Source organism: Epinephelus fuscoguttatus, linkage group LG15, assembly GCF_011397635.1.
Source record: "Epinephelus fuscoguttatus linkage group LG15, E.fuscoguttatus.final_Chr_v1".
Taxonomy (NCBI): domain Eukaryota; kingdom Metazoa; phylum Chordata; class Actinopteri; order Perciformes; family Serranidae; genus Epinephelus; species Epinephelus fuscoguttatus.
In genome coordinates this window covers 20,931,176-20,958,425 of record NC_064766.1, presented here as the reverse complement: position 1 = coordinate 20,958,425, position 27,250 = coordinate 20,931,176, and the positions used below count along the sequence as shown (strand labels likewise).

General features: G+C 41.4%; 1 protein-coding gene across 1 annotated transcript; it reads right to left on the bottom strand.

The window, feature by feature from the left end:
- Window positions 1-22,250, bottom strand: kiss1ra (KISS1 receptor a). Its single transcript, XM_049598317.1, has 6 exons — window positions 21,768-22,250; window positions 20,923-21,574; window positions 14,841-14,965; window positions 5,802-5,937; window positions 5,410-5,648; window positions 1-4,049 (listed from the first exon to the last, which is right to left on the bottom strand). The coding sequence occupies exons 2-6, from the start codon at window positions 21,176-21,178 to the stop codon at window positions 3,669-3,671; spliced, it is 1,137 nt and encodes a 378-aa protein (XP_049454274.1). The 5' UTR covers window positions 21,179-21,574; window positions 21,768-22,250; the 3' UTR covers window positions 1-3,668.
- Between the last annotated feature and the right edge of the window lie 5,000 nt (window positions 22,251-27,250).

Genomic DNA, 27,250 nt, shown 5'->3' with positions numbered 1-27,250 from the left:
TTTAATGGTCTCTTGGTTTTATTGTTAGAGGGTGAAGCGTAAGTGAAGATATTTCCAAACAACCAGAACAGACGTGAAGTAAAGTCACAATGTCAGAGTAAGCCTAGATACAAGAGAATACTTAATGAAAAGCAAGAGACATACATGTTATTGATGACATCAGTTCCAATGGATGCACATTACTCTATGTGGAAGAAATGCAGCACGATAAGTACACAATAAAAAGCAACAATCGTTCATTGGCATCATCATGTTAAGACCTGTTTCACAGAAACACTTACATAAATAAAGTTTGTGACGCACTTCATACCCTTCATGTCATGTCATTTATTCCGTGCTGATGAAACTGAGTGACATTTCCTTTCATTGGCAAAGATTATAATTATAGATGGAGCTCTTATCACTTCCTGCTAAAGTTGTGAAACTAATTTGAATGAAATTAAAGTCAAGGTGTCTTTTTCAGTCAAAGAAAGTCATGGTGATTTGTGTGGCTAGGAAGTATTTGCTGTGCTAAAACAGTAATTAGTTCCTATTACTGAACATGTTGGCGGTCATAGATAAAAGTTGTCCTCTGCTGTTTGCAAAATATGCTTAAATATTACCTCAGTTAATGAGAGCTTTTAGTTGCCTGTTTAGGGCAGCCAAAAGCAGCGCTCTGATTTTCCTTTCAAGAGACTTTGATGTAATTCAAATGAAGCCTTGATGACAGCAAGTCCCACAGTGTCTAAAATTCAAATGAGAATAGCATTAGCAGATTTTCTATGAAGTCCTGATTTTGAATGTCACTGTGTGGGATGTTTAGAAAAGGACTGCATCTAAAAGCGGTGAGCTGGCAGTGGTTCTGTAAATATATTAACAAAGAATGGCTGTATTTCCATCTCCAGACAGCTGCTCCCTGAGCATGTTCTCCTCTAAAGGCCACACAGGTCGCCTCCACTGTTTAGAATTTAGTCCACCTGACAAGATCGTACAAGGGTGTTCTTCCTGAAAGGTGTGACAACTGATTCTGATAAACAACACCTGGATGCACCTGGTGAAAGTACACGTGCAAGCCTGTGTATGTGCGTGCGTGCTTCTAAACCGTGCACATGTGTTGAGGAAGGTGTGAATGTTTTTGTGTGGGAGACAAAAGAAAGATAAACACTGTCCATGCTTCACCGGTTGTGACCGCTGCTTCAGCCAACTCCCACTTATCACGTTTGGCAGCAGAGAAACTCACATTCACTCGGATGCCAGCTTTGTTTCATTGGATTCTCACCAAACAGAAACTTAAACCCTGTGTTATCTTGAGCATACTGTTTCACATCAGGTTACATGTGGTGAAAAAAGAAACAACAAACATCCTCAGACAAACACCAAAGAGTTATTTTCAAAACTTGTCTCACAATATCGTGGATGAAAATATAACTTAGACAACAAATGTTTTGGTTAATTGTTTGGCAAGTTTAACAGAGAAAGGAGAGGGGCTCCATCCTGCAGATCTACCCTGCAACAAATCCACAACTTCAAAATACAGCCTGTTTTTTTAAGGATATGTGACAGTTTGGGAGATGTCCCTTTTCGCTTTTTTGCTGTCATATTCTGTGCACTGGTTTCGTTTAAACTATGTTCAATGACAGACTTTTTATCAAGGGGGCATCCATGTTTGTGTAAAAAGTCACAGTTTTTCTTGTGAACGTTATTTAGCAGTTGGAAACTCATAATTACAGTAACTCCAATATGGCATGAATGCATCAAATATACAAAGCTGGAGCCAGGAGGTGCTTACTTTATCTTAGCATACAGGCTGGAAATAAGAGAAATTAGTAACTCACTGGCTAGAAATTAGTAACTCACTGGCTAGAATAAATGTTGGCATTTTATGTTCCTGCAAACCACAGATATATAGGCTCACAGTTGTATCTTATTACACAGAAGGTATTTTGAAACTTTATGTTTTTTACATTTCAACAACGCTGTGCTCAACATTAGGTTATGTTTAAGCACAAAAACCACTTGGTTATGGTGAGAAAAAGACCACGTTTTGGCTTAAAATACCCAGTTTTGGTACAATAATCCCGGCAGGAAATGCAATTGCTTATTTTGGCACTATCCCCTTGGAAACACGGGTACTGGTCGCTTAAAAACCCTCATGTTTGGTGACTGCAACGCTGATGGAAACACAGCGATGACTGGCTAAAAGAAAAAAAAGTTTGGTCTTTTGTTAGTCTCAAACAATGATTTGCAGCTGTCTGCAGCGTGGCAGGCATCTTGCCTAGGTGTCACACCATCCACCATGCACAAAAGTAACATATTTGTAGTTTGCAGAAATGTTCATCCATCCATCCATCCAATTTAGTCATGCATTATCTAGGGCCTGGTTTTTGGGGGCAGCAGGCTGAGTAAGATACGCCAGACATCCCTCTCCCCATCTTACAGAGGAAACTCATTTCAACTGCATTTATCTGCAGTCTCATTCTTTCGGTCACTACCCAATGCTCATGACCACTGGTGAGAGCTGGGACAGAGGTGGATTGGTACAGTGAGAGCTTTGCCTTCCTGCATAGCTCCCTCTTTAACACAACAATACATTGTAACACAGTGCGGCGTCAGCAGTGATATGACAAACATACAAACGTACAATGCTAACATTTTCTACTGACAATCTGCCTGGAAATGAACTGACTCATATGTTGTTTGTTTCATCTGTGTGCATCTGAGTTTTGTTGTTTGTGTTTTTTTGTCGGGAAAATGAGGGAAAATTAATGGAAATAAGGGAAAGAGATGCAACAAAAGTTCACGGTTTGCTTATTTTTTAACTTTAGATAGGGCTGGGCTAACTGTGTCCCCTGGTTCCAGTCTTCATCTTAAGCTAACCTAATAACCTCCTGGCTTTAGCTCCATATGTTAACAGTCACAGTATTCTTATGTAACTCTGCAAGAAAGCGAAAAGGTTTATTTTCCAAAATGTCAAACCTTCCTTTAAGAAATTGTGTAGTACTAACTGCTTCCCAGAATGACAGGCACAGAAAGAGTTAAACTTGCCTTCTCCTCTCCAGTGATAAGAACAAATGTCAGCCACATAAATGAAAGAATAACATGTCCATAGGCATCTGTTCTAGAGTAATAATTGTCCATTCAAAATGCACATTCAGCCTTCAGTCATTTCCAAAAAAGCATATTCTCATGTGTCATAGAATACATAATATCATCAGCTGTCCAAATGCTGAATAGTTTATAACAAAGCTGACGACCCTGTCAGCCATGATCTTACAGGGATTGGGACTCCCGGCGGCAGCTTTCAGGCAAATCTCCTCTTTCGTCACCCGATGTGAACGACTGTCTGACTGTGTTATTTGGCAGTGGGTTTGGCAGCTCGATAGATGATGTTAGTGCCTGGCCTTGGCAGTCAAACAGGTAATATATTGTGCCAAACACTGTTAGTGTCCATCTGTATTATGAGTCTCTGTTTCCCCTCGTCAATTGGTTAATCAGTTGTATTTATTAACATAACTTAAACATGTCTGCCAAACACAGTCTGTCCTTTTGAAATCAGCCAGTTGCTCTCTGAAGACTTTCACACACTGAACCCATGGCTGGAAAATGTTCAGTATTTTATTGTCTTTTCTTGCAGCGATAGCTCTGGATGCAAACAATAATCCCATTCTTGCAATTTTGAATTGCCAGATTTAATTTGTTGCATTATTATTGTTGCCTTCCTCTGCAGCAACAAACTTGATCTCAGCGTTGGCAGTCCTGGAAGCCATGCTGCTATCTCTGACCTTATGCTTGAACAGAAATGGGAAGGTTTTCCTAAAGGACTTTTGGAAGGTGGCTCCCATGAAACCGTAAACTATGGGGTTGACCGAAGAGTTGGCGTAGGACATGCAGTTGGCCCATGTCTTGATCTTGTATGTGGCGTAGTTGGGCTGGTAGTTTGGATAGAAAGACTGGAAGAGGACGAAGATCTGAATGGGACCCCAGCAGATGGCGAATAGGAGGACGATTACCACAACCATCTTGGAGACTTTGCTTCTGATACTGATAGTTCTCTCAGACAGGAGGTTGACCTAAAGAGGAAAGGATGAGAGGAGAGATGCGATCAAACCACTGACAGTGTGTAAAGATGGATAATGCATCTCCATTGTCTTCTACTGTACAAAAAGCCAAAATATCTCAAGAGTACCGGCTGCTGCCATTTTGCACGGTTGACATTATTTAGAGCCAGAGTCTGCGCCATCCAACTAATCCCGACAATTGCCATTTATCTCAAGCACACCAATTAGTACACACAGCTGTCAATCATGAATACATATCCCCTTTTATGGCATGAAATGTCTGGTTAAAACCAAAAAACAAACAACAAAGAAAGTTGTTGTGTACTTTGATGTTTTAGTTTGGCCCATGTCTCATCCACTAACATGAAGTGAATGGGGTATACGACCTTTACTGCCACCCGCCACAAGGGGGCAATCAAAATGTTTTGTCTTCAGTTTGGGGAGCTGTCATGTCGTCCATCTTTACTGTCTATGGTTCAGAAAGAAAGCAAAGTGAATTTTTACCATGCATTTGCATAAATTTGACCACTGAACCATTTGAGCAGTCTGAGTTTGTACCTCCCAACAGCCAATGTACCAACTGTATAAACATAGCGAGAGGCTAGCTAGCAACTGAGTGTGTGAACAGCAGGATGAAGTCCTACGAAAGCCCCAAGCACAAATGTTTTGCTCAAGTTCATAAGTTCAAGTTCATCAAGTTGATATACCGCATTCATAAGAAAGAGCCAACTTACACATCCATCAGTTACGCAGAGCAACATGATCATTTATTCGGAGTCATGTTGAATAAAAATAATATTGACTCCTCTTATAGCTCTGTCTTTGGTCTCCACCAACTCTCCATCTGACTCATTGGCTGCTAAATTCTCCACTATGTTAACCAGCTGGTTGCTAACTTTGTCTGCATGTCATTTGATCCTGAGCAGGTAGTGTACAGTTGGTTTTTAGATCATATAGATGCCTACTGCAGTAGTGAGGGTCAAGTTAAACATCAAAGTTACAGGCTGTAAAACAAAAGCAAAGGACTAAAAGATGCTGAAATGATTCACAGAGCTAAAGGAACCTGCAGAGTTGGCTTATAATTCTCTGTGGGTTTGTCACTATGAGCGACACCTTTCATATTACACAGTCATTTGATCCATTGTTATTATGTAAAGCTGCTTTAAAGAAAAGTGCTTTGAAAGACATTTTCAAAGACCGCTAACATCAAAGCAAGATAACACATAAGACAGGTAGTGCCACTATATAAAGAAGAGAAGAGCTTTTTAACTTTAAATTATAACAGTAGTAATGAGGGTTTGGAGTCAAAACTTTGAGCCAAGTCAAGCAATTACATTAAGCACAAAACAAGCAAAACAAACGTTGTCCATACCTGATAGTTGTTATCTACAGGTTCCACAGTGGGCTGGCCCACCCTCTTCACCATCAGAGTGTAGCAGAATGAGATAGTGAGGACAGGCAGCAGGTAAGCAGCTATGAACTGGTAGAGGATGAAAGCCCTCTCATGTGTCTTTGAGGGAAATCTCTCCATGCAGTACTGCCTCGGGCCGTACCAATAACCCTCCTCTATACGCTGGTACATTAAAATCGGGGTGGACAGGATGAAGGAGCCTGGAGAGGACAAGGACCAGTGGTTGAGATCATTCACATTATTTTCCTTTCCCTAATTATTCATTAACTGTGGTTCATTAATTAAGAAATGAAGACTTAATGTTCCTGGAGGGAATGGAGGAGAGTCATTTTCATTCAACCAGCAGGACGTACCAATCCAAATGCAGATGCTGACAATCATGGCTACTCTTGGGGTGCGATGGCGGAGAGATTTCAGAGGGTAGACAGTGACGTAACAGCGGTCCCCACTCATAGCTGTCAGAGTGATACAGGTGGCTTGGACTGTCACCTGGGAAAGACAGTAAAACATATACATGGATGATATTCTTCCCTACAAAGACATGCACTGCTATTCCAACCCTGTCTCCTGGCAAATAATTTTCCATTCTACCAACTGGCGAGAGCAGAGGTATTTTTGGAGAAATGTTACACTTTTTAACCGCATAATGAGGAAATTCTGTTAATTAACGTATCCTCCAAGTTGCAAAATGTCAGTACTGACTGTATCTGAAAAATGTCCACTGACAACATCATTTATTCATTTTTCCAATAGCCCCCCATAGCAACTAAAGCGTGATCACAGTATTTTATGATCAGACACTTGCAGCACTTGGTTAAATGAGCTCTATATGATATTAAAAGCATTAATATACTGTACCAGCAAACCACTATTTGCTATGTAAAGACATAGTGGTACAATGGCGTCCTGAGCAGAGGATGAAGTCGGGATCTCTGCGTGTGTTAAAATCTAAGCTTCTTTGTTCGTTGTTGGGGAAGATGGTCAGGCTGCATGTGTATGTTAGTACATGTGAGTCACCATGTGTGTATCCCACTGGCTAGCTCATTGCTGCAGTACTGCAGCACATAAATGATGTTTACTGCTGATATCAGAATGGTTTTGCTGGAGTTATGGCATGGTCCCGAGACACTGACTGTCTGGTCTAAGGTTGTCATTATCACAGCTCAGGTTTCTTAGGTTAGGCTTTTTATTTCATTGTTTCGTGGTGTTTCCTGTTTTACTTTGAAACTCACATCTCCTCTCGTTTCAGATCACTTCACTTCCTGCCCCTGTGTGTTTTCCCTCCCTTTTGATGACTTCACCTGCGTCTCATTATCCTTTCCCTTAGAGTAGAGCGTATTTGGTGTGTCAGTTTGTCTCAGTGCAGTTTGTCTTAGCTCCTTGTGTGTCCAGCCTTTCGTTTCCCAGTGTTGTATTTTATCTTGGTTATTGGATTTAGCCTGTTGATTGCCTCTGCCTCATCCCTATTGGATTTGTTTGCCTTCACTGATAGCTCTTCTGTGTACCAAACCACCTTTTGACCAGTAAAGACTGTGTTATTCAACCCGAACTGTCTCCAGAGTCATGAATTTGAGTCCACTCTCACCCGGTTCACCGGTTGTTAGTCAAATTGTCTTAGCTCGTCTTGGCGTTTGGGCAAAACCAAATATCCATCCATCCATTTTCTAACCACTTATCCTCTTGACGGACAATTTAGGGTCACCAATTAAACTATCCACAACCTGCATGTCTTTGGACTGTGGGAGGAAGCTGGAGTACCCGGAGAAAAACCCACGCCAACACGGGGAGAACATGCAAACTCCGCACAGGAGGGCTCCCGGGATCGAACCAGGAACCCTCTTGTTGTGAGGCAACAGTGCTAACCACCACACACCGTGCCGCCTCAAAAGCAAATATCTTTAATATCATTGTAAATGTATTGTTAATTGGTTAGTCTTTGCTTACGCAAATAGTAAAGTTCAATGTTGCGAACATTGTCAATGACCAATAGCAGCACTCTCTCCAGCACAAAAAAAGGAAGCAGCGAACCAGGTAGAAAGTCAATTTGAAGGGAACTCTGAGGAGACATCAACAAGTCTCAATTCTGTTGTACTTTGGAAAAGAATAAGAAACTGGTGGAGTTGTCGAGTGAACAAGAGTCTGTTTAATTCGGCATGTGTCTGATCCACCAACCAGCACTTATTTGACAAGAAATCCTTATTTTTGAAATGGTTCACCTCTCATTCCTACTGTCTCCTCCCACTGAAATAGAACAGTTAACCATGGAGGCTGGAAAAGTTACACTTTATCTTTATGAATCATATCGATGGAGAACTGACACAAATACTGTCAAGTCAAGATATAACACCTAGAGTTATGTGTTTTTGCGGACATTGTTTATATGTCATATTTCTCAAAGGGGGTTTGGCGTAATATTTTCCACCAGGAGCAGGATGGGAAACAATCTCAAGAGCAATCTAGTTGTTGTCTTGGAAACAGTGACCCTGCAGGATCCCCAGTCTTTGCAAAATCCTATAGTGTGAATAAAAACTCATTGTTTTTAGATGTGAAGGGGTGTCAGACTGGAGTCTTTTAAAAGTATGTCAAAGTCTTTTCAAAGTCCTCTAGAGCATGGCCGGCATTATAGACATTCTTCTCTCCATATAACACCCACACATCACAGTTTCTACCACTGAAAATAACTGCAGCACTTCCTGTGGACAATCCTTCGGATTTATCTATAGAGACTTCACCAAACACTGAGTGTATATAAGTAAAGTTCATGGAGCAAAAGTTGTACAACAGATGTAAGATGTCGGACAATTTCTAGTGCCAGAAGTAATGCAATTTTTGGGTAGATACAAAAGTCCAGGCTATTAGAGGAAGTTGTTTTCTCAGGGCGCCTGTCACAAACTAATGCGATCTCCTAAAATAGCTTGGGTGGCTTAATTGCAACAGTGGTTGGCCACCACCTTTCTAATAGCGTCCTTTGCATACAGTGTTGTAGATAATCACCCCTCATTAAGAAGCAAAAGAAAAGTTCAGTCAGCGTTATTTCAGATTCGCTCTCCGACTTGTCTGAGTCCTTTGCTAATGAGCTCTCATGCTTTTAAACTGAAGAGCATGCAGGAAGAGCGAGGGAGAGGCGACACACAGAGAGGAACAGGAAAACGGGAAGCAGAGCGGAGGCTGCATTTGCGATAAGTATTTTTAATTAGCATATGAACAAATCATTCAATTTCATTTTTAATAGGGTTCAATGATGCTTGATTCAATTAAACCCAGACGCATTAGCAGAATGCTAATTTTAGGGCCAAATGAGGAATTCATGCTACAAAAGAAATGCTCAGGTTGGCTACTCCGAGTTTGACTCACTCAGTCTCCAATATATTATAACATAAGTCTCTCAGTCATTATGTTCTGCAGTAGAACGCACTCTCAGAATGGACAGTTTCTATTGATGTCTTCTTTTCGTACACATCTGTACATTGATTTTCAGCAGAGGAGGATTAGACAGCCCTCCACTTTCATCCTTTTCACAAAAATGATATTTTCTTCACTTCAAATACACGGACCGATAAGGGTGAGCTTATCCATATTGCTTTGAAATGTGTGCGGCAGGGCAAACAAATGAGAGGTCAGAAGTTCTCTCGATGCTCTTTTCCAAAGGGGATCTAATTTTTGCCCTCTTTTGTCTATGTATCTGCCTATTTCTCTTTCCACCTCTTATCTGCAACTGTGAAGCCAGCATCCATTACCCTCCAGAGGTTCGGAGCACCACATCAGTGTTTCAAAGGATATGATGAGAGAGACAGAAAGGGGTCACAATAAGTTCAATGTTGAGGCCACTAAGGACGGGGGTACCGCGATTCCTCAGTTTATAAGACTCTGGTGCATTAAGGACACACCGCCTTGCTATCTTCAATGCATATTGTCTGTTCAGAGGAATGGGCTTGGACACTGCAAAGAGAATATATTTAGAACATGTCTCTATCTTCTATCACATCTTTGTTCTCATTTCTTTTAGTGAGAGGAGGAAAGATCAAATTATGTTTTACACTAGGATTTTATTGGGGTTATATTTATTTATTATCCACATGCTGTTCTTGTTAAAAAATATATATACTATATCAACTCTAACTACTCTTATTTAATAACAGCCTGAAGTGCAGTTTTTCGTCATCAAACTTGTAAAGATAAAAGAATAATAAAGACCAAAAGAAGGAATAATACATAAAGAATAATAAAGAAAAGGAGGTCAACATAACGTATTCAAGAAGGACCTCTGCATTTTTCTCTTGATCTTTTACCATCATTGAAAATTTAGTTTATCATATATTGCTTTGAAGAAAACCCCTGACTTATTCAGGCCACCCTTTAAATATTCTGTACTGATGTAAATATGGAGTAGGATGGCGAGGAGCTGTTTGTTCCACTCTTCCTTTAATCATCACTTATTACGGTAACATGATATCTCAAGACAACATTGCAGATAAAGAGAAGTTGTGTGTTTGCAAGCTTTTCTCTCAGCACAGAGCAGATGTAGGTCTAAGGGAGTAAAAAAGCTGAAATCTCTGTCTTGGATCCATTTGTTGAAGATGGAGAGTTCTTCAAGGGGATGAGAAAAAGAAACCAAAATGAAAGCAGAGATGTAGCTCCTCACTTTCAAAAAGATATAGAATACAAGTTTCCATCCTACTTTGTGCACAGAAGAAATAAATATAATACAGGAATGAATGAAAGCTAGCATATGTCCTGTTGTCCAACTTTACCGCAGTACAAAACAGCTTAATGTTGCTTTTCTCACCCATTAAATCACAGACAGAAGGCCGACTTTATTTTTTTCCCCTGTCAGCGCATTCTTGTCTTTCAAGTAACACCTGTTTCGATAAATACTGCATTTGAGATTTCTTGCACCTAATGAGGGAATAAAACCCATTTTGTCTCCTCTAGAGGCTGCTGAATTCATTGCATCTAAAAGTAAAGTCAGTTGGGAGGATGGTGCCAGAGGACCACTCATTAAGTGGTATTACTATTACAAGTTTTCACTGTTAAACATGTGGTTAAGAGTGCAAAATTACCTGTACAGTACTTCACCAGAGCAGCAAAACTTGTGACTGCGAAGGATTTTGTACTAATTCTAGTTTCATAGCCTAAAATGAACATCTAATATGACGTTCTCCAGCTGTGGTGAGTCAATGCAGCTTTAAATTCTGTTATATTCTGTTATTCTATGGCCTTTGTTTTTGAGTTTTCTGTTTGTGTTCCTTGTTTTGTGTTATTAATTCATGTTTAATCTGCTTCCTGTTTTATTTTGTAGATTCTCTCCTCATGTGTCATGTCTGGTTTTACTTCCTGTCTTTGTGTGTTTCCTGTCACACCTGTCTTCTTTCAGTCTCATTAGTCCTTCCCTGTTCCCAGAGTCTTCCCTTCACATCTGTCCTGTGTTAGTCTTCTTTGCTCCACCCCAATGTTCCCCTCCACACCCTTGTTCTTAGCCAATCCCCATTTCCCTCATTTTGCCCATATCCACCTACTCCAACTGTGTCTTGTTCTTGTGATTAGTTTTCTTTGTATATATATCTGTGTGTTTCCCTTTGTTCTTTGTCAGTTTGTCCTGCATGCATCCCACTCTCATCTCCGTGTTCTTGGTGTTGTTCCGTGCTCCGTTTCCTGCCTAGTATCTTGTGTTTGGATTATTTTTTTAACCATGTTCAATGTATTTTCACGGTGGGTTTTCAGTTTAGTTTTGGTTCTGCTTTCATTTGGACTTTTAGTTACTTGCTTGTTCCAGATATTTTTTAGCCGCTGCAATAAAGCTTGCTTTTTGTTAAAACTTCAACCTGCTCATTAGCCTGCATCTGGGTCCTCCCTGAGCTGATTTGTTACAAATATGACTTCACCTTGTGCCAATCACGTATGCACACTGAGTCCAAAACTTTCGTGTGTCATTACAGTACTCGTAAAGTTTCCATCAGAAGCCTTTAGAGAGATGTTTGACCAAGAATCGGTGAAGAATATGTGGCGGTGGGACAGAGGAAGGGGGCGCACAGAATGATTTCATGACTCAGGCAGCTCACTTTAAACAGGTTGGATAGTAATATACAGCTCCTGCATGCAGCTGCGGTGCCAAATGAAAGACAGGGAGGGAGTTGTGACAGCCAGACAGGTAACTCCAGTGGAGAGAGGCAGAGGAGGCAAGTCTTGCAAATTTTCACAACAAATTTAAAAAATAAAACACTGGAATCAGTGCGCAAGGTTTCTGTGTGTGACTGTTATTTTCAGATGATGGATTAAAACAGCACATAAGGACAAAAATGAACAAGTGTGCAAAGGCCTTTCGATAAGACGCTTGATACCTCTCACTGTCCAAAGTTAACAAACCCTGCCTAGAAGCACCTTTAAGTCTCCCTAATTACCACGTTACATCTCACTTGTGTGACTGGTTTCAGCTTTTTAAGTTACTGCTGAGACTTCAGTGTGGATCAACCTTTCAAGCCCTCAGCTGTTCCCTGCTGTGGTACAATCAATTGTACTATATGAAGTAGTAACAGTAGTGGGGAGATCTGTCATGTAGTGTTGCTTAAACAAAGATTGATGATGGGTGTAAACAGAGAAAGCACAGTTTACTCCACCTGCCCTTTGGTTCTCTTCATCGAACTGCGGACATTTTGAGACATTATTCAGATTAACCATCTATATTTCTTTGAAAAATGTCTGCGACTGAGGCAAAAAGACCAGTGCGTCTCATAATCATCCATAAAAGCCTTATTAACCTTCTCCCATGCACATGTAATAATAAATGATGGAACGCCCTCCTTCATAGAAACTTATTAAAATGTTTTAGAATGCAAGGTTGAATGATAAAAGGCAGAGAAATGGTTTGATGAGACGGACAGAAAATCACGCAAAGCAATTTCTTTTCCAAAATAAGACCTGGGTTCAATCGTCATCCTCAGGAGTCATTGTTTTACCAAGGACAAGCTCACATGGCACTAAATTACATGTTCAGATGAATAAACTAAATCACATTTCTGTGTTTTCTATTGAAAAATGCTTTTAGCCATTCTGCCTGCGAGCCTCTAGACTGACACTTTATTCTTTCATGCTCAAATTAGTCATGACCATCCCGTCGTTCTGCATTCAAAAGAAAAAAAAATCCTCTTTTTAAGTCTGACAGATCATCTCTTCCTCCCTTCTAGCTCCATAATGAATGAGATACACTCTTAACCCAACCTCCAAACCAAACAGAAATTTAATTGAATTCACCACATATTTCAGTCAAGCTCAATTTTCTTTCGAGGACAGTGATGGTTTACATTATGCATCTTTTGACAAGCTGCTTATTATATTAACTAAACAGGAGCTGTAGCTCTTCTGTAAGATCCTCACTGACAGTAGCGCTTTGTCAAGCTACTTGGGTCTGGGTGGTAATTGAGCATATTTTTAGTAGTCTATAGTTATTAGTGCATGGATAATGACAATGTAGCAGAGAAACATGCATTTTTAATGTCTGAGCTTCATGCCCACTCATCAGCACATGTGTAATTAAGCATATTTTAATTGGCTATCCTCTTTGAATAAGCCTCATGGAGTTAACAGTTTGCCGACTTTCCTTGTTTGCTCCTTAATGATGGATTTGTGCAAGATGCACTAATCTCCTGACATCACCAGACCATATCACAAATGCGAGTTAGTCTGGAAAGTCTCAGTTAACTTTTGATTTCTAAGGAGCACTCTCAGATGCTGTGGATCAAAATGCCTCAGGACACAACTGGGTAGACCATGGCAGATGGTGATATTAGCCAGTCCGCAATGCCAGGGATCAGCACATGGAAAAGGCTTATGACATACCTTGGGAAGACTTGTGGGGGGTACCAGGGTCACTGCAACAAGCCATCCAGTCCCTGTATGACCACAGTGAGAGCTGCATCCACATACTCTGTGTAAAGTCAAACATGTTCTTGTGGGTGTTGCCCCTTGTCACTGATCCTGTTTGTGATATTCATGGACAAGATCTCGGGGTGCAGCCAGGGGGAGGAAGGGGTCCAGTTTGGGGACCTCAGAATTGCATCTCTGCTTTTTGCAGATGATGTGGTCCTGTTCGCTTCATCACACCATGACCTCCAGTATGCACTGGGTCTGGCCTGCTGCCCCAACAACCAGGCGAGATTACAAGTTAAAATTCCAATGCTGATTAGAGATGTCAATGATTAAATGGCAGAGAATATTTTTGATCGTAACATGCATGTAGGGCGGCACGGTGGTGTGGTGGTTAGCACTCTCGCCTCACAGCAAGAGGGTTACCGGTTCTGTCCCTTCTGTGTGGAGTTTGCATGTTCTCCCCGTGTCAGCGTGGGTTCTCTCCGGGCACTCCGGCTTCCTCCCACAGTCCAAAGACATGCAGATTGGGGACTAGGTTAATTGATAACTCTAAATTGTCCGTAGGTGTGAATGTGAGCGTGAATGGTTGTCTGTCTCTATGTGTCAGCCCTGCGATAGTCTGGCGACCTGTCCAGGGTGTACCCCGCCTCTCGCCCGATGTCAGCTGGGATAGGCTCCAGCCCCCCCCGCGACCCTCAAGAGGATGAAGCAGTTAGAAGATGAACATGCATGTAGGTCTATAGGTTAATTTTTGTACTCTTCAGTCTACTACACTGCTCACCACATGGGACTGGTGGAGCTAACGTAAGCAAGTGGCGTCGCTTTATTCAGCGATTTCTGCTTGTACTGCTGTCCGTACCCAACAGGGAGTTAGCACATAAATAAGATGGCTCTGATCATGTGTAGAGAGTTTATTGCTCCCTTCTGGTCTGATGGTGGCACACATCTAAATATTTCTCTAAACTGTATGTTATTGCAACCTGTAGATTTTGTTTTCAGTGAGCAGTTGTTTTGTGCTTCTCCTCGTGTCCTTTTTCTTCCATTGGGGTTTGGTTGCTGCTCAGACATCTTTTTGAGTTACTGTCATCATCTACCAACTGTGTAAATGAAACTCTTTTGAAAAACCAGCAATCAAGGCAACAATGGCTCTTTGTAGACTGAAGCTTTCTGGAGACCTTTGCTGTAGTTTCAAAAGGACAAGCTGTGACCTCCTTGACTGGATGAACAGGATGGGTTTTTCTATGACACACAGTCCAGTTATGAAATCAGTGAACATTTGGCTGCTATTTGTAAATGGCATCTGATTGTACCAAAGTTCTAAATGTCATTGCTGTGAGTAAATTTATCAGATTATAATAATCATCAGGGTTTGTCCAAATTTAAGAGCAAATCCAATAAATGACTGTTTTTCAGTCCCTTTTGTAGAAAGCACAGAAAATAATACTTCTTTGTGTGTGAAAGTACATTCTGAGTCAAGGAAAATATAATCATAAATGTGATAGGATTGAAAAAACACAAGACGTGTTTACCTGCTGTAGGAATGCAACAAATTTGCACATGAAGTTGCCAAAGATCCATCCAGGGAGAGGATAGAGGGTGGCAGTGAAGGGGACGCAGCACACCAAGAAGATGATGTCAGTGGCTGCCAGGTTTGCTGCACAAAGAGAAAACAACATACAGGTTGTCTGGTGTTTCACAGATATTGTGACTGAAGTTGTGTCAGCAAAATATTACATAGATTATTCAAAGATTCAAGAGAAGCAGCAAAGCACCATTTAACAACTATGAGTGGATATGCTTTTAATTATCTGACAGTGACATCTGGCAGTGCATTGTTATGTGTGCAGGCTTAATGACACCACATTAGAGCTAAAACAACTCAAGTAATTTTTCAACAAATATGCAAAAATATCCCTTGTTTTGTCTCAAATACATATATTTGCTGGCTTTCTTGGCAACAATTCCTCTGACAGTGTTTCCCCACAGAATTAGCTTCTGTGGCCATAGCTGACACGAGGAGGGTGACCCAGATCAGCAAACTTTCTGTTGCTGCATTAACGTTATTGGAACACAGCCGATTTAATCTAAAGAAGGCTAAAAAAAACAAGACTGATTTTCAATGGGTGCTTCTGTAAATTCAGTCAGATGCTGTACATTAAAATGATTACATTGTTGCTTTAAGATATAGAACATTCTATGTCTATATGAATTAAGGAATGATTAAGTTTCACTTTCACTGTGCTTGTTACTCTGCTGTTCTGTCTGTGCCCAGAGAGTGCTTTATCACTCTGAGAGTGTGGTGCTCTGAATAACCACATTGTAATATAACGTTATATTCCAACAGCACTCTGAATTATTGGGAAACTCTTTGCAACTTAAATGACAAAATACACAGTTTGTCCATGCTCCATGTTTTCTGATCTGATGCCATTGTAGATTCTCACTGAAGGCATCAAAACTATGAATGAACACATGTGGAGTTATGTACTTAACAAAAAAAGGTGAAATAACTGAAAACATGTTTTATATTCTAGTTTCTTCAAAATAGCCACCCTTTGCTCTGATTACTGCTTTGCACACTCTTGGCATTCTCTCCATGAGCTTCAAGAGGTAGTCACCTGAAATGGTTTTCCAAACAGTCTTGAAGGAGTTCCCAGAGGTGTTTAGCACTTGTTGGCCCCTTTGCCTTCACTCTGCGGTCCAGCTCACCCCAAACCATCTCGATTGGGTTCAGGTCCGGTGACTGTGGAGGCCAGGTCATCTGCCTCAGCACTCCATCACTCTCCTTCTTGGTCAAATAGCCCTTACACAGCCTGGAGGTGTGTTTGGGGTCACTGTCCTGTTGAAAAATAAATGATCGTCCAACTAAACGCAAACCGGACGGGATGGCATGTCGCTGCAGGATGCTGTGGTAGCCATGCTGGTTCAGTGTGCCTTCAATTTTGAATAAATCCCCAACAGTGTCACCAGCAAAACACCCCCGCACCATCACACCTCCTCCTCCATGCTTCACAGTGGGAACCAGGCATGTGGAATCCATCCGTTCACCTTTTCTGCGTCTCACAAAGACACGGCGGTTGGAACCAAAGATCTCAAATTTGGACTCATCAGACCAAAGCACAGATTTCCACTGGTCTAATGTCCATTCTTTGTGTTTCTTGGCCCAAACAAATCTCTTCTGCTTGTTGCCTCTCCTTAGCAGTGGTTTCCTAGCAGCTATTTGACCATGAAGGCCTGATTCGTGCAGTCTCCTCTTAACAGATGTTCTAGAGGGTCTGCTGCTAGAACTCTGTGTGGCATTCATCTGGTCTCTGATCTGAGCTGCTGTTAACTTGCGATTTCTGAGGCTGGTGACTCGGATGAACTTATCCTCAGAAGCAGAGGTGACTCTTGGTCTTCCTTTCCTGGTCGGTCCTCATGTGTGCCAGTTTCGTTGTAGCGCTTGATGGTTTTTGCGACTCCACTTGGGGACACATTTAAAGTTTTTGCAATTTTCCGGACTGACTGACCTTCATTTCTTAAAGTAATGATGGCCACTCGTTTTTCTTTAGTTAGCTGATTGGTTCTTGCCATAATATGAATTTTAACAGTTGTCCAATAGGGCTGTCGGCTGTGTATTAACCTGACTTCTGCACAACACATCTGATGGTCCCAACCCCATTGATAAAGCGAGAAATTCCACTAATTAACCCTGATAAGGCACACCTGTGAAGTGGAAACCATTTCAGGTGACTACCTCTTGAAGCTCATGGAGAGAATGCCAAGAGTGTGCAAAGCAGTAATCAGAGCAAAGGGTGGCTATTTTGAAGAAACTAGAATATAAAACATGTTTTCAGTTATTTCACCTTTTTTTGTTAAGTACATAACTCCATGTGTTCATTCATAGTTTTGATGCCTTCAGTGAGAATCTACAATGTAAATAGTCATGAAAATAAAGAAAACGCATTGAATGAGAAGGTGTGTCCAAACTTTTGGCCTGTACTGTATATATATATATATATACACATATAAAACAATGGTGACTGTTGGATGCAAACAGGAAAAGAACAGTGGTCTCCTTCTCCCGTGTTACAGTCTGATCAACCTAGTCTCACTCTGAAGTTTTCGAAATCCGGCGCAGTTATAGTTTCAAGGTAATGCAGCCGGCCAAGAACGAAAGTTAACAACAAGCACCGACTTACTCCTGGGAGAGCGGTGTTTGCGTCCCATAAGATTATAAAGCCAAACCCTGTTCTTTTTTCCTAAACCTAACCATGCATTAGTTGTTGAAGAAGAAAAAAACGTCAATTAGCATTGTACTGACTTTGTGCGTTTATTTTGTAAACGGCAAATTTCATGCTTGTAACAGGCAAAATTTGACACGGCCTCTCAGAACGTCACAACCAACGCACCCAGGGTATCTTTCATGTCGTATCTGGACATGGAAAGTCCATGACCAAACGTTGATATGCAACGAGGTCAGAATGAGCATGTGTTGGCCTGATGTATTGTTGACTCATCCATCAAACCCAAACTCCTCCTGACAGAAACTTTACTGCCGTATAACAACAACATTTGACATCCTCCTTTGCTCCCTGCTCAGTGCAACCCTTAGCAATTCCCATGCAGTGAATCCTCCCTTCTTGAAGGTAATATGTTTTGATGATTGAACTGTTGTCTCTGTCTCCACCAAAGGATTGTCTCACAAGGCAAATCATTTGAAGTACTTCAGATTCAGCATGTATTTACTTGATGATGTGCTGTAGTTGCTTTTAGAAAAACTGTTGATGGACTGACAACAGGCCGTGCAGTACACCTACACACACAGGCTCTTACAAAAACAAAATACTTGATTTCAATCCACATTGCCCGCCCAATATCTTCATATGAATACACACAAAAACACAAATTCATCTTCAGAGAGGACGCACAGCAGAGGTTGTGGTTCTAATATTATCAGTATGATCTTGCTTTCCCTGTTTTTGTATTTAATCTGTCACTGTGACAAATATGCCACACTGTTTCCTATTTCTTTACCAGCTGATCTAATCCTGTTATAGTAGCTGGAACGTTATGTTTAGAGGGTGGGCAGCTGGTGCAGGCGCTAATCTAATGTTGCTGAATATTAAACTGATTCAATGCTCTGGCCTGAGAGTATTATTCAAGATTACATTCATGTCACATACACATTGCAATATGTAAACACAGACACAAATGGTTCCTTCAGTAAATTAGAGTTGTAGAATCAGACAAGCTTATTCACATACATGTATCTATGCCATGCATTTTTTAACATGTTTCTTATTTTAATTCTTATCTCCTGTGGACATAACCTCAGTTAATCAATCACCTTTGCATTTCTTCCTAAGTGACATGTCAACGCTCGATCAGACATGTTGGAATTGACTTCAACAGGAAAAATCAATCACCCTGGTTTCAAGTCAGTGTGCACTGAAAACCAGAGGGGACGTGAGGCAGGTCCATGATTGATGGGCTCCTTTGATTTCTCTTGTTTGACTTGATACAGCTGAGATTAATGGAATTCCCAGACGACATCTATACACGCATTTCTCCATCCACTTGCTTTTATTTGCATTATTAATTTGTGTATAAAATAATCTTGTGAAAAAGTTGTTACAATTGGCTGAGGTATATTGGTGTATTAACAAACGCAAAGTGCAATGGAAACTGGCGAATAAAGGGAACATGAAGGGACACATAAAGATCAGATCTGTGTGGATTGAATAAATACGTACATTAATAAATTATCTCCATCACATTTTCTACATTGTTAACTATCATTTCAGGTTTGACTTGAGCTCATTTAATTATGTCAACATGTTGCGTCAGCTTCTCTGCAAAAGTTTATTGGCACCTGACAAGGGAGTTAGTGTTTATCTGGATGTGTTCAGGTCTTACTATTCACATAACAGTAGTGAATGAGCAGGGATAGTCTGGCGACCTGTCCATGTCAGCTAGGATAGACTCCAGCCCCCCTCAACTCCCAACAGGAGAAGCGGTTACAGAAAACGCATGAATGAGTAGGGAATGGAAGCGTACAATAATTCATCTTTCCTTTTGCCATTTTTTTTTAAACTTGGTTATAACTGGTGCTACATTTACATGAAAACCAGACTTTCAATTCCTTTTCACGATGCAAAAAAATTGAGATACTTGCAGTGCATTTCATATTCATGAGTTTGTTTACATGGACATCAGTTACCTGATTATGACCAGGTTTCTGTAGTGTCCCGTCAGTATCTCTAAGCAACCCAGATAAGGCCTTATCTTGTTTATGAGCAACCCGTATTTATTAGCTATTTGTATTCCAAAAGAAAACTGGATGCTGTTACATGTATACATCTTATTCTAGTTATGGAGCACCACTGACTGTCTGACTGTCTGCGCAGGCATGTCTTTAGCCAAGTGACGTAACAGAAACACCAAACAATGGCAGCAGCGCCAGGTTTCACATTTGTAATGGTGACGAAACATGAATCGAGGCTGGGTATTTTCATCCACTGCTCCTCTATCCTTTACACGGTGACAGTGACAGGCTGGTACCAGTGTGGAGATCAGTGTTATAAGCGTAATGTAATGTTAGCTCCTTTCAAGAATAACATGAGCTCAATACATAGTGTGTGTGTGTGTGTGTGTGTGTGTGGTTGAGAGAGAGACAGTGGATGCACTGAGAGCAGACAGCTGTTGGCGACTGGTGCAGAGAGAAATTAGCAGTAAGTTGTCAAGTAGTAGCAAATAAACACGTCTGTGTTGAATATTTCCTGTTGCTCTCATCTCCCATTGCCGGTGTGTTTTTGTAAACACCACAGATGTCTTGACTGCAGTAATCAGTAACTGGGTTACAGCGTTGGGAGGATTACTTTTGAAATGTCGTAGGTTACAGATTACTGGTTACTCTGATGCAAACAGATGCAAAGCAACAGAATGATTTTTATATTCCACATATAAAACTGTTAAAGAAAAGTATGTATTTGGATGTAACCCCTTTGTAAACACCATCTTTTTTCTCAGTAACTTCAACAGATATATTACACGTAACTAGTTACTCCCCAACATTGTTCATATCCATGTAAACACACTCCATGATGTACTTTGTTGTTGGACTTTTAACATATTTTATTATTGATTACTTTGACGACATGACCCCATACACAGCCAAACCTCTGCAAAGGAGCACAAACAAGTGAGACACATTTTAAGCCCGGAGCTCTTGAGTTATTAAAAACTGCTTACTTGCACAGATTGATTTTCCCAACACAATGCCAGCAGATAATTATTCCACGTGTTGAAAATTTCTCCTGAGGAATCCAGTCACAGGGACATGTAATTCATTGTGGTCATTTTTAAACATAGCTGTGTACTAATTGGGCAAACATAAAGGGAGCGAAATTACATTCAGCCTCTTTGTGAACCCTGGAAGCTCTTTTGAACCCACTGTTGGCATGCACAGAAGCGTTGCTGCATAGATGAAAGAGACAGACATCAAAAAGCTAAAGCATATATTTGAAGTTGATGCACTGGGGATTCATAGTAGAGTCAATATCTTCACTCACTGATCCCAAATATGTCCTGTTTGTGGTTCTATTTTTTTTTGTTTTTGCTCTTACTCACCTATGTAAAAGTTGGTTGCCGTCCTCATCTGCCTGTGCTTGGAAATCACATAAATAACCAGAGAGTTGCCCACCAGTCCGACTAACATGATAAGGGAAAAGAAGAGAGGGACCAGCCAGGCATCTGTGAGGAAAGGGTGCTGATCCCCTTCCTCTTCATCATCGTCATCCCCTTGTCTTCCTAGAGAGAAGTTTGCCCTGGAGCCGTTGATCCACACCTGCTCGGTGGAGTTCCAGAGTTCCTCGGAGGAGTACATCGTGACAGGACGGGCGGTTTGAGCGTGAGGGAAATGGGGGAAAAAAATTGAAGTCGAGAAGAGATGGCAATTAGGAGCGAGGGTGAGCAGTATGTGTCAGCTGCAGAGTCCTGGGTGCCCTCAGGCTCAAGAAAGGAGTGAAAAATGGATAGTCAGAGACGGAGAAAGAGGAGAGGAAAATAAGGGGGGGGGATGCACAGGAGATGCACAGGAGAAAAGTAGAGGAAAGTGCAAGGTGCAAAAAGCTGACAATGGAGACTAGACTATGAGGTGAGTGTATCCAATGAAAAAGAAAGCAGTGAGGCATCAAAAGGAAAAGTTTGGCATCATGAATGAAAAAGTGAGGGTATGGAGGAGACTGAATGAAATATCGGGATGACAAGTTCGGAAAAAGACCTGTCAAGTTGTGGAGAGAGGTTCATTTCGTCGCAGCCCAAAGCGGGAACATAATCAGGGAGGACACAGAAGAACAGAAAGTGAATGAGAGATGATGGAAGTGCTTTTTTTCTTCAATTGCGGCTGAATAAATCTGCCCCCCTGCTGTTGCCACATCACCCCTCAGAGCTTGAAAGCATGCTGTGCTGCTCACTTGCGAGATATGGAAGCCGCCAGAGAGCCCTGGGGATTAGTTCATAAGGAGCAGAGCGTATGCTGAGAGGCAGACGGATGTCTTCTATGAGCTTGGTCATGGAATACCTCAAGGGAAACAATCCACTGTACTCGCAGGTTCCTTCAGTTCGTTTTCACCTCTGTTTACCAGCACTATTCGTCCCCGTAGTGAGGTTCAATCATTTTTTCACTCCATATCTTCCCCTTCCATTTAAGAGTCACTTGATTCAGAAAAAGAAGACACAGACTTGCGTTGGAGTTAATATTTGCTCTGTAACCTTGACAAAAGTCTGCCTGCCAAAATGTGTTGTATTTAAAAAAGAGAGGAAGAAGAAGAAAAATCTCAAGCATCACCCGGTGTTCATTCTCCAAGCGCAACTGAGCTGATTGTGATTCAGCCCTGACTTTACTCGAGCAGAGAGCAGAGCGACGGAGATGCGGACTGCTTTATAGTACAAGCAAGAGCAAGGACACACAGACGCAGTGGGAAGAGGAGGTGCGCACACACACACATATGAACACGCACACACAGTGGGTCTGAATGCACGTGGGCTCCAGCATGATTCTAGGACAAATAGCTGATGTCAGGGTCTCCTAGCAACGTTATCCCTCCATCCATCTTTTTGTAACAATTTGCCAAAAGAAACACGCTCTTCCTCTGTCCTGTCATTCTGCACCACGGGGAATTACAGCAAGTCCTATGTCGAACGCAGATAACATACCTCAGCACAGAGAGAGTGCAGACAAGAATTAGCAACAGTATTACTGTCAGGTTGTGTGTCAGCTTAAACCCTATGAGCTGTTAGATACGTTTAGTGAAATAAAAGTTGTACTATACCAGTATACTGCATCACCTAACGCTCATTATTTATCATGTATTCAACATATGATACAGGTTTCACTTTCTAACAGTATTATCAGTTCTTATGTTTGACCTGACAACCATATACCGCGGAAAAGCCAATTATATTGCCTGATATCACACAGAATGTCAACTCATTACATTGTTTTCACCTTCAGTCTGACGCTGCGTCAACTCGGACCTAATCAGTCATTAAAAAACCAATGTGTCTGGCTGAGTCTAACACCATTATAAGTCCAAACTGGGGTCCGTTTCACAAAGCAGGTTCAACAAACTCTGAGTCTAATCCTGAACTCTGAGTTGATCTACTCTGAGATAGGAAACTCTGAGTTTCCGGTTCCAGAACAGCTGATTTGAATCAGTTTAATCAACTCGGAGTAGTTTCACCTGGAGTTAAGCGCCTGCACCACAACTATAAAAAGCCAGCATCAATGGAGCCCCGATTGGACGAGTCACCATGGCAACGGGGAAGAGGAAGGCTGCGTTTTTCACCCCACTAGAATTAGAAATCTTAATGCGCTCATACGGCGAGTTTGCACATGTTTTCAAAAAGAAGTGCAACACCGCTGCAGCTACAAAAGAGAGGGAGACGGCGTGGGAGAACATTGCTGCTCGGGTTAATGCATAAGTTTAAATGTAGTCCTTTGCAATCACAATAATATTACTGGGGAAAACTGCTTGAATGGTAGCCTATTAATTTATTTCATTTAGGTGCAATCCCGCGGGGGAGAAGCGCACTTGGCAGCAGCTTAGGATGAAATATAAAAACATTGTTCAAACAGGTAAGACCTCGGCATAATCTCATGGGGGTGCCTCATTTTGATCATGTTTTACATTGTAAAGTAAATATTAAGTGGCTGTTTGACTGTGCAGTTGTTTTATCCCCAACATAATGCTGTTTTCACACATATAAATGTGTTCTCATCTATATCATGTTCTGTTAAATAATTAAGCCTGTTTAAACTAACACAGACTTCTACTGAGCCAACAGAAAGAAGGCAGATGCCCGTAAAACCAGCACACTTTTCTGACCGCCCTGCACACAGTTGCTTTACTCAAGTGCTCAGCGTCTCCGACATTGTACAAAAAACTTCCATTTGCAAAGAAACGCAGCGCAACACACAATATCTGCTGGGATGTGGCATGACTATGACTGGTAATGTTGCAAATGTAAGGACGGATTAGGTTGTGTATGTAGATGATGGAGTGTGACGTGAAACGGTAGGCTACAGCTCAAAAAGATAATTGTGTGGAAATGCTAAAACATCTATGCGCGGTCTGATAACCATCTCCCGACGAATATTTAATTCTCTGCGCAGTAATGCTGCACCTTCATCCACGGGATCGTTATCAAAAGGACATGCCATGTTAGTGGAAAAAGTCGCCACCTACTGTGCCTAATGGACTTCTAATATACTGACTCTGATTTTTTTTTAAATGACAGATGGCAGAACTAGGCTACGCCAAAACTCACCTGCTGACTGAATGAATGAGGAAATCAAATGGAGTGTGTGGCTCTGAAAGAGGGCGGAGACAGAGAGAAACTGGAGGTTCATTGAGAAAAACCTGGTCCTGACCAGGTTAGGTTCATAGAGTCTGTTACTACGGTAACTGACCGAGAGCTTAAGTTACCTCTCTCTCTGAAACAGGCTAGAGTTACCCCTCTTTCTATGGTTTGAGTTACCTCCCTTTTTGAAACGGAAAACTCAGAGTTTCCCTCATTTCAGGGTTAACAGACTCTGAGTTTTCACTAAACCTGCTTTGTGAAACGGACCCCTGATGTGTAGCCATGCCACCATACTGGTTCGGCCAGAGTTTTAATAGTGGAGCTAAGCGAAGTGAAGCAACCTGCAATGTCAGGCGATATTGTGAAGACATGTCGATTTAGAAAAGCCTCAATAGCAGCATTTGTCTCGTCTGTAATGGTCGCCACTGTTGTAATTAGGGCTGTCCCAAATGCTTTGAAGCTTGGAGGAAGGTAATCAATGTCAAAATTAGTGTTCAAATGCCTCGTTTTATGTGTTTATCTGTTTGTTTGTTTGTTTTTCTTTAATTATATTTGCATGAACCTAAAAATCCTAAATAGCCCATTAAATAAGTAATAATAGTCCAAAAACTTTTCACCACTGTTGTAGTCTACAGTCTTTTTATGTTTTCACTTCTCTGCAGGCATACCTATGAGCAAATTTGTTTCTATGGGGTATGATATATTTGATGTGATTATGGCACATTCTGTGGCCATTTTCGCTTAAATAAAAAAATTAAATTCTTGAAGTATAATTTTTGTCCTTCCCTCTCATTAGACTCACAATTACAATAATAGCAAAGTACTGTATATACATAATGACCGCAAGTCTGAGGAAAGTGTGATAGTGAAGTTTCAAATATCTATGGGTAATTCTCACTCAGGCTTTGAAGTCCCAAAAATTTGTTTCCGGACAGCCTTGCTTTTTATTGCCCCTTATTGGTTCCACTTGACAATGCTTGAAAAACACTTGATAACAGCTTGACAGCAGCGTTCATCCCTGCATGGAGCTCAATGGATCATTTTTTATTTCAGCCAAGAAACCCCAGTTTAATGTCATGATGGTGGAGTGGGCACATTCCAAGGTCTGGACTTGGGGGCAACAGGTATGGCTAGACTGAACTGAAAACAGACACGTGGTGTGAAAATATTTTTTCCTGTTTCACTGAAGATATTTTCTTCCCAGCACATGCAAATTTAAGGACGTGCATGTGCCTCTCGCATTAACCATATGTTGGCCGACCAATTAGCTGTAGTTAACGCTAAATTATGAGTTCAGTTTCAAAGTGTGTAGCTCCTGATTAACAGAACATCTAATGCACAGTGGAACTGTGCACCAAATTTGCTGCAAATTAAGCAGTCAAGTATATGAAAGCTGAAAAAAATCTGATGTTTTACTTTTGCTGCAAGGCTTATGAAAACCAGTGATAACTAATGAACCCTCCTAAGAAAACACCCAATGCCATTTACATACTGTATGTACATTATTCACACACCAGTAGGCCAGCATGTACTGCCAGATGCATGTACTGCTGCCCTAATCCAAGGTAACAGATGCTATGAGCTTCTACAAGATTCCAGAGGGAAGGAAACACACTCATGCCAGTGGAAAAGGTAGGAGTTCTCTCACATCTGGGACAACTAATGCCCATCCAGTGAATTATTAATGTGCTTTCAGGCAGGAACAGGCACAAGCAGGCCATTTTCATCCTCAGGTGTTAAATTTGGCAGCTTGGACAGTGGCCATCGGCGTCTGATTCCAACCCATGAGGCACCATTTAGCATCTGTATAAGAAAGACCACGCTTTCAGGTCTTTCAGGTCACCTCTAATGTGAACCCTTCCGTAGTATAAAAAGTGAGAAAGTATGAAGATGGGGGGTGGGGGTAGATGGGTCAAACAAGCACAGGACTTTGACCCAGGAGCACTGTGCTCGTGTCCCGTGTAAAAGTTTTTTTTTTTTCCAACTACATTGGTGACGAAACCTACGTGTCTTGTGAACACAAAGGTATATTTGGAAGAGACACTATATGGAAATGGTCATGCCGTCCCTGAGCATCCAAAACTGACACTAGAGGGGTACCTAGAATTATAGTTTGAAGCATAGGTCCACTAACCAAGCTGTCATATTTGATGAGTTGGGAGTGAGAATGTATTGTAACAAGTTGTGATGGACAAAAGCAGCCTCCATTCTCTCAGCCTCTTGGTAGCCAGCATGAGAAAGTAAGCAGTCTTGACTGACAGTAACTACAGATCCCACAGCTCCCGCAGCTTTAATGTGACCTTCTTTGGTGCATTGTGAAGCAACACCAAATCCCAGGATGTGATGGCTTACTTATGACAGATTCCCATGTAAAAACCAGTCTGCAGTCCACTGGTTAACTTGTCTTTCCCTTTTTGTACAGGTTTAATTTACATTCACCCAAAAGGGTCTACCCACAGTTTAGATGTGGACCCACAGCTCACACCTAAACATCAAACATCAGGGAACATAATCACATAAGGTTCAGTAAAGTGCTGTCAGTCTGTCAGAATTTAATTTGCCTATGAGGGTCCATGAAGTGCTGATCATGCAATCCCCAGAACTGTTCAAGAACTGTCAGACCATATGACATCCTGCTTATCTCTTTTGATTCGTTGTTCTGTGCGATAATCCAGACTCGACACCAAGTGAACCAGGTCTAAAAAGCAACAATGCACCATTTTTGGGAGCTACCATCGGGAGCAATTTGGGATTCGGTCTCTTGCTCAAGGATACTTTGGCATGCAGTCAGCCGGGGATTGAACTTCTGATCTTCCGACTGGTGGATAACCTGCTCTACCTCTGAGCCACAGCCGCCCCTAGACAGAGACAGACTATCACAAGGCTGACTCGAAGAGACAGACAGCCATCCAGTGCCTCTTGCTGTGAGGCGACAGGGCTAACCACTCGACGTATCCTCATAGAACAGTTCGTATGATATCCTACCAATTTGCGGCCCACTAATGATGTTCTTGATGATGATGAAGTTACGTAGGCTACATAACATTACAGAGGTTAAGTTTAGGCAAGAAATGTTATTGTGATTAGATGATGA

Coding starts and splice junctions, on each gene's coding strand:
- kiss1ra (XM_049598317.1), bottom strand. CDS start 21,178: ATGTACTCCTCCGAGGAACTCTGGAACTCCACCGAGCAGGTGTGGATC. Junction 5,649..5,801: donor CAGCATCTGCATTTGGATTG/GTACGTCCTGCT, acceptor TGTCCTCTCCAG/GCTCCTTCATCCTGTCCACC. Junction 4,050..5,409: donor CTGTAGATAACAACTATCAG/GTATGGACAACG, acceptor TTTCCTCTTTAG/GTCAACCTCCTGTCTGAGAG.